This window comes from Notothenia coriiceps, unplaced genomic scaffold (genome assembly GCF_000735185.1).
Source record: "Notothenia coriiceps isolate Sejong01 unplaced genomic scaffold, NC01 NC01_scaffold00009379, whole genome shotgun sequence".
NCBI classification, from domain to species: Eukaryota; Metazoa; Chordata; class Actinopteri; order Perciformes; family Nototheniidae; genus Notothenia; species Notothenia coriiceps.
This window is the reverse complement of record NW_011342080.1, coordinates 119,938-136,716: the sequence shown is the minus strand read 5'-3', so window position 1 is coordinate 136,716 and position 16,779 is coordinate 119,938. Positions and strand designations below refer to the sequence as shown.

General features: G+C 38.8%; 2 protein-coding genes and 1 gene segment (V, D, J or C); 2 read left to right on the top strand and 1 right to left on the bottom strand.

Annotated features, from left to right (window-relative positions):
* The first annotated feature begins 42 nt into the window (after positions 1 to 42).
* asphd1 (aspartate beta-hydroxylase domain containing 1) lies at positions 43 to 5,077 on the top strand. Its single transcript, XM_010770925.1, has 6 exons — positions 43 to 134; positions 1,666 to 2,142; positions 2,331 to 2,537; positions 2,991 to 3,198; positions 3,439 to 3,552; positions 4,324 to 5,077. Exons 2-6 carry the CDS (start codon positions 1,693 to 1,695, stop codon positions 4,431 to 4,433), a joined length of 1,089 nt encoding a protein of 362 aa, XP_010769227.1. The 5' UTR covers positions 43 to 134; positions 1,666 to 1,692; the 3' UTR covers positions 4,434 to 5,077.
* A 2,012-nt stretch (positions 5,078 to 7,089) lies between these two features.
* On the bottom strand, positions 7,090 to 10,279 carry cabp5b (calcium binding protein 5b). Its single transcript, XM_010770923.1, has 6 exons — positions 10,229 to 10,279; positions 8,814 to 8,844; positions 8,558 to 8,701; positions 7,728 to 7,837; positions 7,408 to 7,555; positions 7,090 to 7,118 (listed from the first exon to the last, which is right to left on the bottom strand). Exons 1-6 carry the CDS (start codon positions 10,277 to 10,279, stop codon positions 7,090 to 7,092), a joined length of 513 nt encoding a protein of 170 aa, XP_010769225.1.
* A 3,816-nt stretch (positions 10,280 to 14,095) lies between these two features.
* Positions 14,096 to 14,727, top strand: LOC104945274 (Ig heavy chain V region 5A-like). The segment is given in 2 exon segments: positions 14,096 to 14,175; positions 14,272 to 14,727. Coding segments are annotated over 2 exon segments (348 nt in total).
* The last annotated feature ends 2,052 nt before the right edge of the window (positions 14,728 to 16,779 follow it).

Genomic DNA, 16,779 nt, shown 5'->3' with positions numbered 1-16,779 from the left:
GCGACCTAGCGGATGCACGCGGTAACTGCAGCGGCGCGCGGGAGATATCCACATTTTGTCAGTGAGCGCTGGAGGAGCTGTCCACCAGCACGGTGCTGAAGTGGGTCCGACACAGCGCTGCACGGTGCACCAAGGTAATCAGACAGAGATGTGAGAGGCGGCACGCAGGGGGTACATCGTGTATGTTTGCTCATTTAAAAGCCTGCATGTGCCATACACGGTTTGCATGGCGAACATTCGTGTGCCGCGGTTTCATGTAATGGGTGGATGTTTGCGCTAACATGGGATGCGGACATTATACATGAACCAGCTGAGCTGTGGGGGCTGGCGCAGAGCAAGTAACAAAATGAATGCTGAAGCGATTGCACATAAAAAACGACCCTAAATCAGAATTAGTGAAACATCTTTAGCATGCGTAGCCTATAGGTGTTTCCTGTAGGAAGTATCACCACATCGAATGCAATTGACGTAACTACAAAACGAATTTGTTGGGAAAAGCCTAAGAGGAAAGAGCCCTCCCACTTAAAACACACACACACACACACACACACACACACACACACACACACACACACACACACACACACACACACACACACACACAGTGTCTGCGATGCTCACAGAACATAACTTGGTCTGCTCTGTTATCTGTTTATTTTGAAATTGTCATTTATAAATAAACAGTTGTAGCTGATATACGATATATATATTGGACCAGAATGCACTTATTGACTGCACTTTACATTCGAATAGACATACAATTAATTTTATTACTACCAATGTGGTGTTAATATTGCTTAGATTCATTCTTTTATAGCTGAAAGTAAATTGACAAAGACACATGTTCCAACTTTTAGGATTTCATTGACTATGTTCACAATAAAAAAGTCATAGTGAGACAAAAGTTGAGGCAATGAGAACAACTTTTGTGAACTAAAGCAGATAAGCAACCAAGAACGACATTTAATACGGGTTTTATCATTTACTTTAGTTAGATATAATACATTTAGGGGATTTTAAAGGAAAGAAACATACATTGAATCTGAACTGGCCACCAACAGTGTAAATTGACTCCAGAACATTTCCTGCTGTGAAATCTTTAGATCGACAGCTAGTCTGCTCAGAGAGGTTCGAGAGCAGAGCTTACATAACACCGTGCAGTCAGAGACAATTTAGCAAAAGGGTTAGTGGCTGCGTGATGGACTGGCAACATGTCATGACTGTTTCACTAATTTCTACTAAGTGCATGCTGGGATAGGCTTCCGCCTCCTGTGACCCTGAAAATAATTAAAGTTCAGAAAATAAATGAGCCAGTGGGCTTTTTGAATTTGGGACACTCCATCATTACCTTCAGGCTGAGCTTGTTGGCAAAAAGAGACACTTATAATGATCTGTTAGGATTTCAGTAGCCAAAAGATATCGTATAGAACTCTTAACACTGTTGTTTATGTTATGTTACAAATAACACCACTTATTGGAAACAGCACCTTCAAGGCTACTAGTTTGGGATGTTTAAAGTCTGGAGTGACCAAAGGAATTGGTTCCAGACCAGTAAAATATATATATATAATTTGTATTTTACTGATGTTTAGTCTGAGAAGATTGCATTGCACTTTGCCATTTTAACAAGGATTTCCATAAACTCTTGGTCTGTTTCTGTTTCAGTATATTAGATTCTCACACATTTAAAGGATGGACTCAATGAACACGCTGGCCGTGCCTCCGTATGTCGAGCTGGGTGTCCATTCCCTGAGTGGCCTTCTGTGGACTCTGCTGCTCCTCTTCCTGTGGCACTGCTATCGGATGGGGTCCGACCTGCCCATCCCAGGTCACGCACATGCCGGAAAGCTTAAATCGGGCTCAAGGCGGTCTATTATGTCCCGTGGCGGTAGCTGTGATGGAACCAAGTGTAGTGCACGATCCAAGCTGTTGAGAAGTGATCAGATTACTCCCTTTATTTCCATGGAAACTGAGGAGGATGAGGAGCAGGGACAAGGATACCTCACCCCAGTGATGAGTCATGCCTTGTTCCCAGCTCAGGCATCTGCAGAAGCCAAGAAACTGTACGCAGCCCTGCAAGAGTATGCCAAGCGCTACAGTTGGGTGGGCATGGGCCGCATTCATAAGAGCCTCCGTGAGCAGGTACACGTTTAATCCGTGCGTGTGTATCTAATGTTATATCGCATGGAATTGAACATGTTGTCAAAGCATGTTTAATCTCGTGTAAACGCATCATAACACCTCATTTGGAAGTGCTTTCTGTTTGAAGGGTAAACAGCGGAGAAAGGAAACATTGTGAATTATTGATTGCCTTTTTGCTGTCGCTTCAGGTCCATCTGAACGATCACTCTGCTATACAGAAGCCTAATTTCTTCTTCCTGCCAGATGTCCCAAGTGTTCCTTTCTTCCCAAGAGATGCTCATCGGCATGACATTGAGCTCTTGGAAGCCAACTATTCTGCAATCTTGGCTGAATTCAAGGCTGTATACCAGCGGGGCATCGACTCAAAACTAGGCTGGACCTGTGTGGGACCAAAGGTACGCAACTTAAATCTTTCAGGCCCCACTACAAGAAAAGGTACCGAGCGAAAAACACTAACATCATATGTATACAAATGATTGTAAGCTTCCATAATACTGTCACCAGAAATGACACCAGCACAACGTGGTTAAGTGTCCAATTTCTCACGTACAGAAAACACACATTGATATTTGAATCCAGACCTTAACCTATGCAAGTATAGTTGTATGCTACTGAGACTTTTTGGATTAGTTTTCTAATTCTGCAACCACAACAAAGATGGTTCAATCATTCTCAATTCAGCCAATAGACAAAAAACTAAAGTATGTTTTAGTTTTCTTGTGATAAGTATCGTTCATTTGATCTCTATTAGAGGTCAAGCTCTGATATTTATAGGAGTATACATTGATTGATCCTGTGTTACTCTCAAGTATATGTGTATCTGAGTCATAAGGCATTGTCTCTTTCAGGGCCAGGCAGTGTTTTCTTTATACAGCGCAGGTGTTTCTGTGGCAGGAAACTGTCGCTCCTGTCCTTGCACCTACCGGACTCTTCTCTCTCTGCGTACGTTCATCAGCAGCAACTCTTTAGGATCTGCTGGATTTTGGCTGTTAGGGCCCGGAGCCACGTTGGGTAGTTCCTACGGACCCACTAATACTCGCCTACGTTGTCATCTTGGTAAGTAAAAAGAAATCATTGTGGTTTTTTTCCTGCATTTAGTTTTAAGTACTCAAGCTTTGCACAATGTGGTTCTTTGTGGGTCAGGGGATATTTTGTCCTCAGCACAGTTAGTTTGTTCCATCTGGCTGTAATCCTTTCCATTGTGAACAAAGAGAGGACAATAGTGCGTGATCTTTTCAGCTGATTGTAACCACAATACTTTGTGTTCCAAAGTTTAAACAGATGTCACTTTGGTAGGTCTGCAGACTCCCTCCCTGTGTGAGCTGGTGGTGGGAGGGGAGCCTCAGTGCTGGTCGGAGGGGCACTGCCTCCTGGTTGACGACTCCTTCCTCCACACCGTCTCCCACAAGGGTTAGTCCACCTGAGTCACTTCAACAAATAAACACCTATAACATTATTTTGAATGCTTTTATTAGTACACTTATCATTACAGGTGAATGACTATTAAAATGTCATGTACTGTAATGCATGATCTACATAAGCAGATTGTGAATTTAAAATGTGAGTGTCCTTGGTTTTGTTTTAAAGGTCACCTGTGATGCAAAACTCACTTTTCCATGTCTCTTCTACATCAACATGTGTCCCCTCTGTGGAAAGAGATTCTGAAAGTTTCAGGAAAAAAGATTCTCTCTCTTTTTGTCCTGATCCATTTATATGAAAATGAGCTGATCAGATTTTGGCCACTTTATGATGTCATAACGTTTTTTTGGCTTGTAACCATTAGCCAATCACCAACCAAGGTAACCCCACCCCCCTTATCACCCGAATGTCCTCCTAGAGCACCATTGTGTTCTTTGTAGCTCAAATATCTCTCGAGGCGTGGGGAGGGGCTCCTATCCCTGTGTGCCTTGGCATCTAACAGACAGAGAATCAGCACTTTGGAAACAGGGCTGAAACAGAGGGGATTATGGGATGCTGCAATGATCTGTTTGGTGTTTGGAGCCAAACACTTCAGAGACATGTTTTGATTATATCTGAGACCTATAAGATATTGATGAAAAACAGTATAATAGTGGACCTTTAAAGATGTTGCTCTTTTACTTGAGTTGTTCTCAACAGTTGAACCATGACTCGTTTCTGTCACACATTTACCTAATGTTGCATCTACGTCTATTTGTAAAGGGTCTCCAGATTCGGGACCCCGAGTCATTTTGAGTGTGGACCTCTGGCATCCAAATGTGGCTGCAGCAGAGAGACAAGCTTTGGACTTCATGTTCAACCCCGACCTCTGAAGCTGCTGCTGCCAAATACCGATACTCATCAGGCAGGGATGCCTTACCCAGCTGCTAGTTGTAGGTGATGCATCTCATTCCAGTCGATGAATCACTGTGTGTATCTGCCCTAAGAATTACACAAGCCATTGACCATGCTTTCAAGTGGTGTTGGTTTTAAGATCTACAACAAGATGTGCGTATTATTATGGATCATGTGAGGAAGTGTTAAATGCTAGAACGTTTTGCTGCAAACTAGGAGCTGATATCACCTGCAAGTGCAATGAGATCCAATCTAAAAAGAGCAGATCTGGTGTAGTTGTAAATTGTTTCTTGACGTCATATGTTAGTGAATGCTATTTGCATGTGAAACCTATCTGTCCTGATCCCTGGACGCATGCACACAAACACACGAGTTAGCACGGGATGATTATCTATAGTTCAACCAAAAAACTGTGAAAACAAGAAAAACATATATACTTCTATTTATTTTCCAACACGAATGCCAAACGTATATTAACACACTGTGGTTATTCCTTCTCTTCTTATTACCTCTACATATGCTTGTATGTCATTATAAATCTATTTTTTTGTTGGTGGTGTGCCTGTGGTTTACGCTTGTATGTCATGCAGACATTCAGGTATTTTGGAATCCAAATAACTAATAAATGCATGAAATGAATCAGTATGGACTGTGTGTGAAAACAAGAGTATGTATGCAACATATCCGTGATTGGTTTTAAGATATCACATTGTTTTTATTACAGAAAAATAGCCTGTTTAATACTTTGATTGTTTAAAATAACACCATTCTCCATGGAAATGGCCAAAAGTGAATATGGTTTTGATTTAAACACACTCACATATCAAACTTTCACATTCAGATTCAGCTCTTATTGCTTTTTTTGGTTACTTAGTAGATGAGAATTAGAGTGGTGATCTTGTCTTATCTGCCATCTGCTCATCTGAGGGTCCCATGATGAGGATTACAGAGACTGAACTAATCCAGCCCAGAGAGACAGATTATATTCCAGAGATCGTTTATATGTGGTTGTATGATGTTGTTTCATGACGTGTGATTTGTACAACATGGGACGTTTAGCTTCTGACCTGTGTAGGATTTTACTTTCAAGCTAATTGTATAAAAACTGAAATAGCTTAGCTATAAGGGGTGGCTGTCTTGTAGAAAAATACTTGATAATATTAAATAAGCAAAACTCTCCCCCACATTATAATATAACAAGCTCATCTTTATCTGCAATGCTTTAAAATCTTTTCTGACATATGTATATCTTCTACAAACAATGTTTTAATTCTTAATATTGGTCACCACGTGAACCAATATCGTTTTGTTTTCCAGCCATTGCATGTCATGTTGACTCCATAACGCTCAGTGGGGGTTTTCCACAATCTTGACGCTCTCAAAAGATTAGGACCATTATTATTGTCAAGACAGAAATAGCTTTTATCTCTCACCACAATGTTCGTATTGGCCTTTTGTGTTATGCAAAAGCATTAGCGACCATAGGGGGATTATGTTTTGTGAACGATGCCAAATGAACAAAGAGGTTGGAAATAAATCTGTTATTTATCGTCGTTGGCAATCTGCCACTCCGAATAATAGCCATATTTGTTCAAATGAATAATAATCGGCTTGTTAAATAAATCAAATGGATTCAGATTGAGTTAAGCTGTAAAGGTCGGTCTAAACGGTCTGTTATTGAGTAAACTAATGACCCCTGACTAATGTTAAGGGACATTTTTTATTCAATGCATAACATTAACAGTGTAGAACAACTGAGATGTATTGGCATCAAAATATACTCAAACTGCCAAAAGAGAAAAAGGTCATTATGTCATAATATTGGAATACTGTATATCACAAGATTATAATGAGCAATACATTAATGTGTTAGCCTCACGAATGTTGTCGCTGGTAATATCCCATTTATGAAATGCTGGGGAGCTCAACCAGACATGTTTTTGCTCAATTATATTTTGTCAAACTAATCTGAATCCTCAAAGTGAGAAGTAACTAAAAATGTCTAATATTTACATAATACTTCTTAAAGCAGATGGGATAGGAGCATGGGAGCGAGGCGGCAGAGGATTCTCGGTCCTGCTGAGATTATTTCCTACAGGTGTCATCAGACAGATGTAACCCTTACTTTTGGCGAGGTCAGCGCTAAACATCCTCAGATTATGTCCTCTGGATCCGATTAAATTCACTGCAGACCCTTTCTACAGCCGGCTGGAGTAGGATGAGGGGATATTGTTTTCCACAACTACTCAACTTGGATAAATAACAACAGATATCCTTAGAAAGAAATAGGCTTACACCGACATGCTTAGCTAGACATCACATTTCTTATATCATTCATTTATTACTTTTTGAACAGCTGACTGAATCGGCACCACAACGTTTTAGAATTTGCAAAACTGAAAAGTAGTGGGTAGCCGTTTGGAGCTACTGCTTAAACCTTAACATCTGTTTATTCATCCATTTGAACACAACGACGACATTTGTTTGCATACTTTAATAAATTGAGCTCCACATGACACAGATGAAAATTAAACAACAATAACATAAATACAAGTATTCATAAGAAGTACGTTATCATAGAATTGAATAAAAATACTTCTTTCTATTCGTGATCATCGAGAATCATCCTTGTCCTCATTTCTGTGACATCATTTTCACAAACTCTGTAAAGACAATCAATGGGATATTGATTAGCTACATTCTTGTACAGTATTTCAAACTAAAACAAATCACAAAGCTACACACTAAGTTCAGCTTTGGCATTAAAGAGTGTATTTCTTCATGGCAGACATTGTGTTGTCAGAGTTAGCTTATACCAGAGCCCTGCATCTTTTCTTTAACACTTAAAAGCATTTATTTCAACCAAAGATGATTGATTACATTTATCTTGCTTCAAATGAAATACACACATCTTTTTTCATGCATGTGTGTTTGTGTGTGTTTGTTACTAACCTTCAAAGTCCACTGTTCCGTCTCCATTGTTGTCAGCTTCTCTGACCACCGCCTCGATTTCTTTTTTGCAGGTCTGCTCTCCTAATAACTTTATCATGGCATGTCTCAGCTCCCCAGATGTGATACTACCGTCACCGTCCAAATCAAACTACAGGAGCGAGGTCAAGGAAAAACAAACCATTGCAAAGCTTGTGGACAATTCAGACTCACTTTGCAATCAAACGTTTTGCTGGATTTTCAGATGTTACAGTATGTTCATGTTACATCCACCATGAGGTGCCAAAGACCAGAAAGAGTGAGAATAGGTGTGCTGAGCTCACCTCTCGAAATGCGTCTTTAAGTTCCTTCAACCCGATCATCCCTGCAGTTTCAGCCACGAGCTTGGGGGTCATTAGCTCCACAAAATCCTCAAAGTCCACATGTCCCCCCACTGGGATAAGACAAATAATGAAATATTACTTTGAGCAGCGATCAGACAGAGGAAAAGCACTTTAATATCATCGTGAATACTTTTTTTGTATCTCTGGTAATTAGTGACTCTCTGTTTTAATGCATTACATTTCACTCTGCTGCACTTTGATAATTTTGATCAAACATGCAAGCACACTTCTCCTGGACATTTATCGTCTTTGTTATAAATGATTGACTTATTCTAAATCACAGTGAAATGCAAATGCTTTATGCATGGTTCACATCTAACTGTAAGATATCGAGTATAAGATTATATATCTGTACTCCGCTCCTCTGTTCTGTCAGGCTACTTTCGAAATATAAATATGCAAATGTAATTCGTCGTCCCAGGAGACCCTTGGTAAGGAGAGCGTGAAAGACACGTTTCCTGTAGTCTATCAGTCTTGAAGATATTTTCAAAACCATATACCAGATAATGAATTTGCTTGTTTAAACTACAAAACTGTATTATATTTGTAATAAAAAGGGAGATATCTAAGTTATAATGATGGGTTTCAGATGTTATAAGTTCTTTAATAACCAACTTGATTGGCACTAATGGAGTTTGACATATGTGTTTGTTTTCCAGTCATACATTGGAGGGTATTCATTTCATTTCATTTCAAACCTTTATTTAGCCAGATTGGTCCCTTGAGATCATCGATCTCATTTACAAGGGAGACCCTCCTGTATTACTCACAGTTCATGTTGATGTTCTGACTGAGTTCAATGAGCTCCATTTCAGTGGGCATGTACCCCATCGTCCTCATCAGGTTCCCCAAGTCTTTGCAGGATATGAAACCATCCTTGTCTTTATCAAACTCTACGAAAGCTTCACGTAACTCTAAAAGGGAGACATCATTGAGATGCTTGTGACTAGAATTTGAAACTTGCTAGATTGAGAACAATGTAACACAACACGTTTCAAGTGTATCTGAAAGCAAACAAATAACTACCTTCAATCTCATCGTTTGTAAGAGCCCTTGTCTGCAAAACCAGAATGGACAGAAGTAGGATATGTTGTTAGAAGGTATTTGAAATAGTAGTTAACCACACATTTGACAACTTTTGTGATTTCTGCAAATATCTACATTGTGTCAAGGCATGCCCACCTATCAGCTCCGTTCATACATATACGGATGTGTATCGCAGACTAAGAATGAAGCCTTTTTGGAATTACTGAAAGAGCAATCTGAACACACTCTGTTAAATTGGACCAGATCTTTACGTGTAAAATCATTTTTTAACATGTGTTTTTAGGATGGGCAACCATTTCTTTCACCCATTTTATTTGACCACTTTCATTAAAGTACAACCACCCAAATTATAATAATTTAACTTTGTATTTCATTACAGCAAATGATTCCAATATTTCTCAGCTATGCTCTTTGACGAACACTTTTTTTTTAAATTTGTTGTATTAATATTTTCACTGCCTCTCTGAACATTAAGGTGTTTATTTAAGCTGCTTAAAAGGTGCATATGGTCTTTTTGTAAATGTAATATTGTTGTTCACATGAATTGTCAGTATGTAATAATTAAAGACTCACATCATTTCATTCACTTGTGAAACATATTGTGTGAGCTTCAGGGACATCATTTTGTAATATTGAAGAAAGTATGAGAAGAATGCATTTGCTTCTTTGTTTTTTAAGCTACACATGATCTATGACTATTATTTATATGTGATATAATATATGGAGTATACTGGTATAAATGTTATGTATCAACTTGCTATTTCTGAACAAACAATATACATGTGTTATTCCAAACACGGGTTTACGATCAGGTCCTATATATAGATGAACTAAGCTTTATGTACTTAATTTGTACGTATGTAATCTGTTCAATCCTTTCTGAAAACATTTTTTTTTTAATCTTACAGTATCCTTTCTAATTGATTCCCAGATCAAATGTAAAGTATATTAATTTTAGGATTACTACATCAGCACATCATTCAAATTTCTGTAAAAAAAAAAAATGGTATGTAAAGTAAACAATTCAGATTATAATCTGTGAAAATATATTCTAATTTGTATATAAATTATAACGTTTTTTTGTAAACATATTTTTTTAACATCATGGAAAAAGCACAAAAACTGAGCTCTGGATAAAAAGTTTGCCTTCTCAATCTACTCCACACGAGACTCGGTTAAAACTTGTGCCATTAGCTCAAATTGACCCCTTAAAAGAATAACCATATTCACAAAACATTTCTTTCATACAAAATGATCAGATGATAGTGAGAAATACATTCCTGATAAACCAATAAGAGAACAATGATTATACTTTTGGTAAAGAGAAAACACTTTTAAGACTGAGTAAAATGAAATGAACTCATAAACTGTACTGTAAAAAAAATATATCTTACTTGTCTCCTTGATCCTCCCCTGAGAAAGATGCAGGCTTGTTTAATACTCATGATGAAAGCTTCAGTGGAGACCCTGGTCTACTTGTGTTTGTAAATGTCCTAAGATTAATTCTATGTCCTTCTATCATCCAGTCGTTTTCTTTTCTCCCTGTGCGAGCATGTGTCTGTGTGTAAAGCGTAAACAGCAGTGATCTGCGTACGCCAGAGTCGGGATGAGGTCTCTTATGGATTATCTCTGCAGCTTTGGCCGAGAAGAGAAAGATGGGCTTAAAACTGTGCGTATATGGAATTTCATATACAAACACTACTGTTGTTTCAAAAGCTTTTTCATATAGAATAATCTAAATACCATGAACAACAACTCCTGTAATCATATATATATTACACAGTTTTTACACTTTTCACTGATAACAAATACTTTCTCTCCGCATATTTTCATTTAAATCCTTAATAATTTGAAAAAAGGAAATACATGTGTTTGCAGTTGCAGTTTTTTGAATCCTTTCATGTGGTTTGTTTGTTTGTAGCCTGTATTTAACCAGGTGAAAGCCCCTTGAGATCAAAAAATCTCTTTTTCAAGGGTGACCTGCAGGACATTAGTTACACATGTAATATAAAAACAACAGAACAACAATAAGGATGACATACAACATAATGTACAGGGTACAGTTTACAAACTCTATTTACAGTGACAGGTACCAGGAGTATCAAACAGCATGTCACCCAGCTGACTTTTAAAATGATGCAGGGGAACCATAGTGCTCAGTTTTAAACATGTTTGCAGACTGTTCCAAGTTAGTGGAGCTGCACAACTAAAAGCTTTCTTCCCTAAGACAGTCCTAGCACTTGGCACATTTAATAGAACAACATCATGAGATCTCAGCCAATAAGTACTTTCAATTGGTGCATTTGAGTACATGACATTTGAGTACATGACTTGATGTCTGTGCAAAGCTTTTACCGCTATCAGAATACAACAGATGGGAAGAGAGATGAAAAAAAAAACTATTATTAAAAGGATTGGGAATCATATGTCCCTGCAAATATGCTTAAGTGATTTCTATATATGTGAGGGGAAAATAAGATAATATTAATCTAAAAAAGGTAAGTGATTTTTTTCACTGTGGTGACTATTAATCTCAGCATGCATGATGATTGCAGCACTTTATTTTCACATGAGAACAAACATCATCAGTCTCTTGCATAACAATATATGCATTGGAAAAATTAAAGGTTCTGTGCAATTTAAGAAGATGTTCTTAATCTACACGCAATGCTCATAAAGCGGAGTTGTCTGTTGCATTGAATGAGAGGGAGGCTGTGGGACGAATCCCGATGGGCCGGTACCGAAGTGGGCCGGTCGGACGATGTGGGCCGGTCGGATAAGTCACTAGCACCCCCCCCTGTTGACAATTTACTAGTGGTACCGAAGTGGGCCGGTCGAGATGCCCCGGGCTGATTTTTAGTCCCAGTCCGCCCCTGTCCGCAGTATTGAGTATGTAAGTTTGGATAAAAGTAACATGTAATGTAATGTAATGTAATGAGAGGCCCATGAAAGAAAGAACTAACTGATTCCATCACACAAAACCACACAGGGAATTGGTTGGGCCAGTATGTGCTGCACATAAACAGGACCAGCATTATCTGACAACATGAGCTGAATGCCAGATCATTCTATGAAATCAATTCTCATATCTTTTTACATAACACATGCTTCTTACACTACAGACACATTTAAATGGCTGAGTAAAATAACATTTGCTTTCTCTTACTATGCTAGTTTTATATATTTTTGTGAAACATATGCACATCAGTTGCGGCATCATTATGCTTGGCCTTTTTTTAAAGGGGCCCTATAGTGCTTTTTGGGGTTTTCCCTTTCCTGTAGTGTTAGGTTTTTGTACATGTAAATGGCCTGCAAAGACTATAATCCCAACTTTCCCTCCCACACCACAAAAATAAAGACCTTTTTGAACATTAAAGCTTGTAAACATGTCACAGTGGAGGCACAGAATACAAATACGAACCTGAAAATGAGCATAATAGTGCCAGTGAAATGATAAATAGCTTTTGTCTATTTCAAGTAAATATGTAACATTTGACACAGTAGCATGATGGGAGGACATTTTATAAGTGATTTGGTTAGATATCAAATGATTGATTGAGGTATTTTCTGATTGTGTTTGGAGTGTTTGTCCACCTTGTCTTCTTCCTTATACCGATTATTTTTACACTCTAGACGAGCTTGTTGAAACAGAAACAGTCAAGGGAAAATGGTAATTTCATACTTCATTGAATATTTTTTGCAAATCACAAGCAAAAGTTATCCTAGAAGGCGAGTCTAAATTTGTGTGAATATGTGTAAATGTGTCAATTAATTGTATATATAGAGGATATACATATTTATACATATTTGTATTTTTGTATTATTTTTTTTGTATTATTGTATTTTGTATTCGGGATTGTTGGAAACGTTATTTCGATCTCTCTGTCTGTTCAAACACACAGAAAAATTGACATTAAAGTTGACTTTGACTTTGAGTCGGTTTGTCAGAGAAACCAATGTCGTTAAAAAGCCTGAAATTACATGCAACACATTTTTATCCAAGAGATGTATTTGAATACTCCCTTATTCCAAAATATTAGCCCCTCCCATTGCAAATCCAGAGTTTTCAGAGAGTATACTTCTGTCCCCCCCACTGACGTCTGGGTCACTGCGTTTCTCTTTTCAGTCTCGAGAAGATGGACAGACTGATTCTGCTGACAGCCCTCTGTCTGCCCTGTAAGTTGCTCAGGTTCATGCTGCAATGTCATCTTTTCTAGTTTGCCATCACTACTAAATTCACATTATTTTTTTATATTAACTTTGTGTTTTATATAACATTGAACATTTGATTTAGGTGGAGGATTCAAATAAAGCCCAGTGGGATGTTTGCCTCTTCCTTCACTGTATATTATTTGTCATGTGTTATGTTTGTTTATTTAAAAATGGTGCGAAAACAATACACCTAATTTTAAACTTAATTGGAAGCATTTAAAGCGCTGCCATTTATTCCTGTCTTTTTGTCACTTGTGTTCTTTTCCTTCTGGTTATTTTGCAGCTTTGAATGGCCAGACTATGGAGTCCATCCCCTCCACTGCAGTGGTGGGGTCTAATTTATTACGATGGAAGTAAAACAATAAATGCAAGCATTGTTCAAGGACGTGTAGGATTCACCAGAGATAATACCAACAGCATGGTGCATCTGCGGCCGTCCAGCTTAAAGCCTGGGGACTCTGCTGTGTATTACTGTGCTAGATACACACACTGGTTAAAGGAAGCACAGAGGCTTTACAAAAATGTTAAACACATTATTCCTACTGTCACCAAAAGGGGTCAGTAAAAGATATGTAATCAAAAATAATATGAGAAACCACTACTGCATTTTACCAACACACAATGTGAAAGCAACGGTTGAGTTTGGTGGTTAGTGACTTCCTCTTTTTCCAACGTGTGTTTTTCTGCGTCAATGGAGGGGTTCATATAACTCCCATGTGTTATTTTGTAAGGCAGGTGTGAAGCGTTTTACTAAATAATAATAATTAAAAAAAGAAGAAGAATGAAAGAATAACTTCGATAAGGCTTAAGGTTGCCGACAAAGGGAACAAAACAGGGATGTTCAAAACTGTAATTTTAAGTTTAGTTTCAAACAATAAATATACCTTCTTTCCAAAATAAATGTTCATAAGACGAATCCACACTTGGACAACTCGAGACAGGACAGTCCGTCCCTCTTTTATAGCCTGTCAGTGTCCCTCTCTATGCAAAGTGAACTTCCTCACAGTCTGCTATAAAGACTTGATATCATGCTGTCAGCTGCAGCAGAAGAAGAGAAGCTCCATCAGGTCACCTTCAACACCAACCATGTTCTCTGTAGCTCTGCTGCTGCTGCTGGCTGCTGGATCCTGTGAGTCTCACTGAGGCAGAGACACTGACAGAACGCTCACACTGACTGCTCACTGTTATTAACCTCGCTCACTATTCAACATGTTTCCCTCCACAGGTGTGAAGTGTGAGCAGTTGATACAGCCAGCCTCTGTGACTGTGCAGCCAGGTCAACGTCTGACCATCACCTGTCAGGTCTCTTATTCTCTTAGCAGCTACTACACAGCCTGGATCAGACAGCCTGCAGGGAAAGGACTGGAGTGGATAGGAATGAAACACACCGGAGCTTCATTCTACAAAGATTCACTGAAGAGCCAGTTCAGTATCGACTTAGACTCTTCCAGCAAAACAGTGACTCTGAACGGACAGAGCGTGCAGCCTGGAGACTCTGCTGTGTATTACTGTGCCAGAGACACACTGTGACACACACCATCAGTAGAGCTGAACAAAAACCCCTCAGAGCCTGAACACTTGTAACATGAAGCCACCAGAGGAGGAGCCCTCAGACCAGAAATGATCTCAACACCAGCTCACTGTTACATCATCAGTTTAAACATTTAGATGTTATAATCACTGATACATTACTGTATGTATTCCCAGAATAAAAAAATGAATAACTCTTCTTTAAATGGTTAAACATCAGCCTTTTCAAGTATCCATAATTAACACATATCATATTACTAAAAAACTAACGGCTTTCCCGAGTGGATCCGGACGTAGTCTAGGCGTTATTGAATTTTATTGGATGTCGATTGGCTCAATTAGAGCCACAGTAACTCAACGTTACAACCCAACTCTGATACGTGCATACGCCTGCTCTCGACCGAAGAAACTTCCCTTATAATAATTCATAGAAACATAATTAGTTGAAGGAGCTTTACACAAATGTCACCGACTTCAATCCGTTCAATCGTCTGACCTCCAAAACAGAGCACACCCATTTATGTATAACACAAGTAAACCAACGACCAATGCACAGCTCATTCACAAAGTCTAAGTTGTGTCTAAAGTTGCAAAGGACCCGTACTATTACAAATACTATAATTACTACTAAACTACAAGTTCAGCCGTTAAGATTATCTAAACAAATTACGATTAGTTCCACACGAACGAAACGTAATTACATGGAGAGATCTCTATGGGCCTACCCGTGTCAAACTTGGATGACTAGTCTATTAGTCCACGCCAACAAAGTTTACCCTGTAAACCCAGCGTACTAGACCACCCCTTGAAAACAACGACTCCCAGTTTCTTGTGGCTTAGGATAAAGGAAGTTTTGTATGGTTGAATAGACACCGCACAGCGCCGAAGGATGATCTCTATAAAAGATCCAACGTTGGGACTGAGATGTTGTAAACGCAGTTACTCAACTTTGTCCTACAGACTGATAAGGTCAAGAGACAAGAAGTTAATTTCAACTTACGAAGAGGGTCGCGGCCGACCACCCATTTATCTCTCATCAAAAACATGCGTGAGAGGACAATGGACCAGAGGAACGTGACGACACGCAGAGACCGTGCTCCATTACGTGACGCACCCACAGGAGCCGCCGGAAGTTCCTGACAAGTAGACGTCTGAGGTAAAATGACGGACTCAGTAGAGACCCTCTAACACTTAGATGGGGACCTGGCTGACCTCTGCATTCCTCTAGCCTCTTTGACGAACACCGGCCCCTATTATCGGTTGGGTGAGGTCAAGGAAAGGGTCCTCGGACCAGACTGGGTCAACGTACATCACGGATGACTTTACACTTAGGTCTCCGACATGTCCAGTTAGACACTCTAAGAGGTCCGGAAAACCAGTGACTTAGTCTAAGACAGTCCTCAGACTGGTGGTTGTGGACACTTCTCCTCATTTTTGTGTAGACCACTTATATTCGACAACTGTGTTAAATCTTTCGACACAATCTATTTCTAGTCATTTCTACAACTGGACGGGTCGGTCTGTCACTCGTCGTCGTCAGGACAGGATATCAGGTAGTTACAATTTGACACACAGGAGACAGGAGACAGGAGGAGAGACACGTCAGTGTATTCATCTCCCTCCTCTATAGACTCAAAACGTAACTGAGGAGGAAGGACAACTTGCAACAGGAGAACATTGTCATTATAAATACAATTTTGTAATAGAGAAATGTTACAACTAAACCATTGTGAAATGGACTATAGTTACATTTGAGAATATACTACAAAAATGTAAATGTAGAATAAATTAAGGTCTAAAGATGGGTACGTTGATACCTAAAATAAATGACAAATAATACTATTTACCATAAGTTTAATAAAAACTTAAAACAAAGTAAAGTACATCGCACTATGTAGTGAAAACGGTCCGATCAAACTAGATGTATGTCGCAGGTAACGGAAAATTTAAAAAAATTAATTTTCGACTGCATAACCACAAGTTATTTTAGTCTACTGTAGTTAATTACGTAAACAAAGTACTCCTTACAACTGTAGGTTTTTACATTCAAACCAACACCAAAACTGATTAAATATACACAATATTATATAGACAATTGTTTGAGATCAATCCTGGTTAAGTAAACGATTTGCTTAAGTCGACTATAATAAACAATTCAGATGCTTTTCAAATTAAAATGGTAAAGATTAACTATACATACATA

What these genes read in the sequence shown, in the direction of transcription:
- cabp5b (XM_010770923.1), bottom strand. Translation starts at nt 10,279, where the DNA reads ATGAGTATTAAACAAGCCTGCATCTTTCTCAGGGGAGGATCAAGGAGA. An exon ending in TACAAACGATGAGATTGAAG is followed by an intron (nt 8,702 to 8,813) that starts GTAGTTATTTGT and finishes TCTCCCTTTTAG; the next exon opens with AGTTACGTGAAGCTTTCGTA. An exon ending in TTAAAGACGCATTTCGAGAG is followed by an intron (nt 7,556 to 7,727) that starts GTGAGCTCAGCA and finishes TCGCTCCTGTAG; the next exon opens with TTTGATTTGGACGGTGACGG.
- asphd1 (XM_010770925.1), top strand. Translation starts at nt 1,693, where the DNA reads ATGGACTCAATGAACACGCTGGCCGTGCCTCCGTATGTCGAGCTGGGT. An exon ending in TCGCCTACGTTGTCATCTTG is followed by an intron (nt 3,199 to 3,438) that starts GTAAGTAAAAAG and finishes TCACTTTGGTAG; the next exon opens with GTCTGCAGACTCCCTCCCTG. An exon ending in CCACACCGTCTCCCACAAGG is followed by an intron (nt 3,553 to 4,323) that starts GTTAGTCCACCT and finishes CTATTTGTAAAG; the next exon opens with GGTCTCCAGATTCGGGACCC.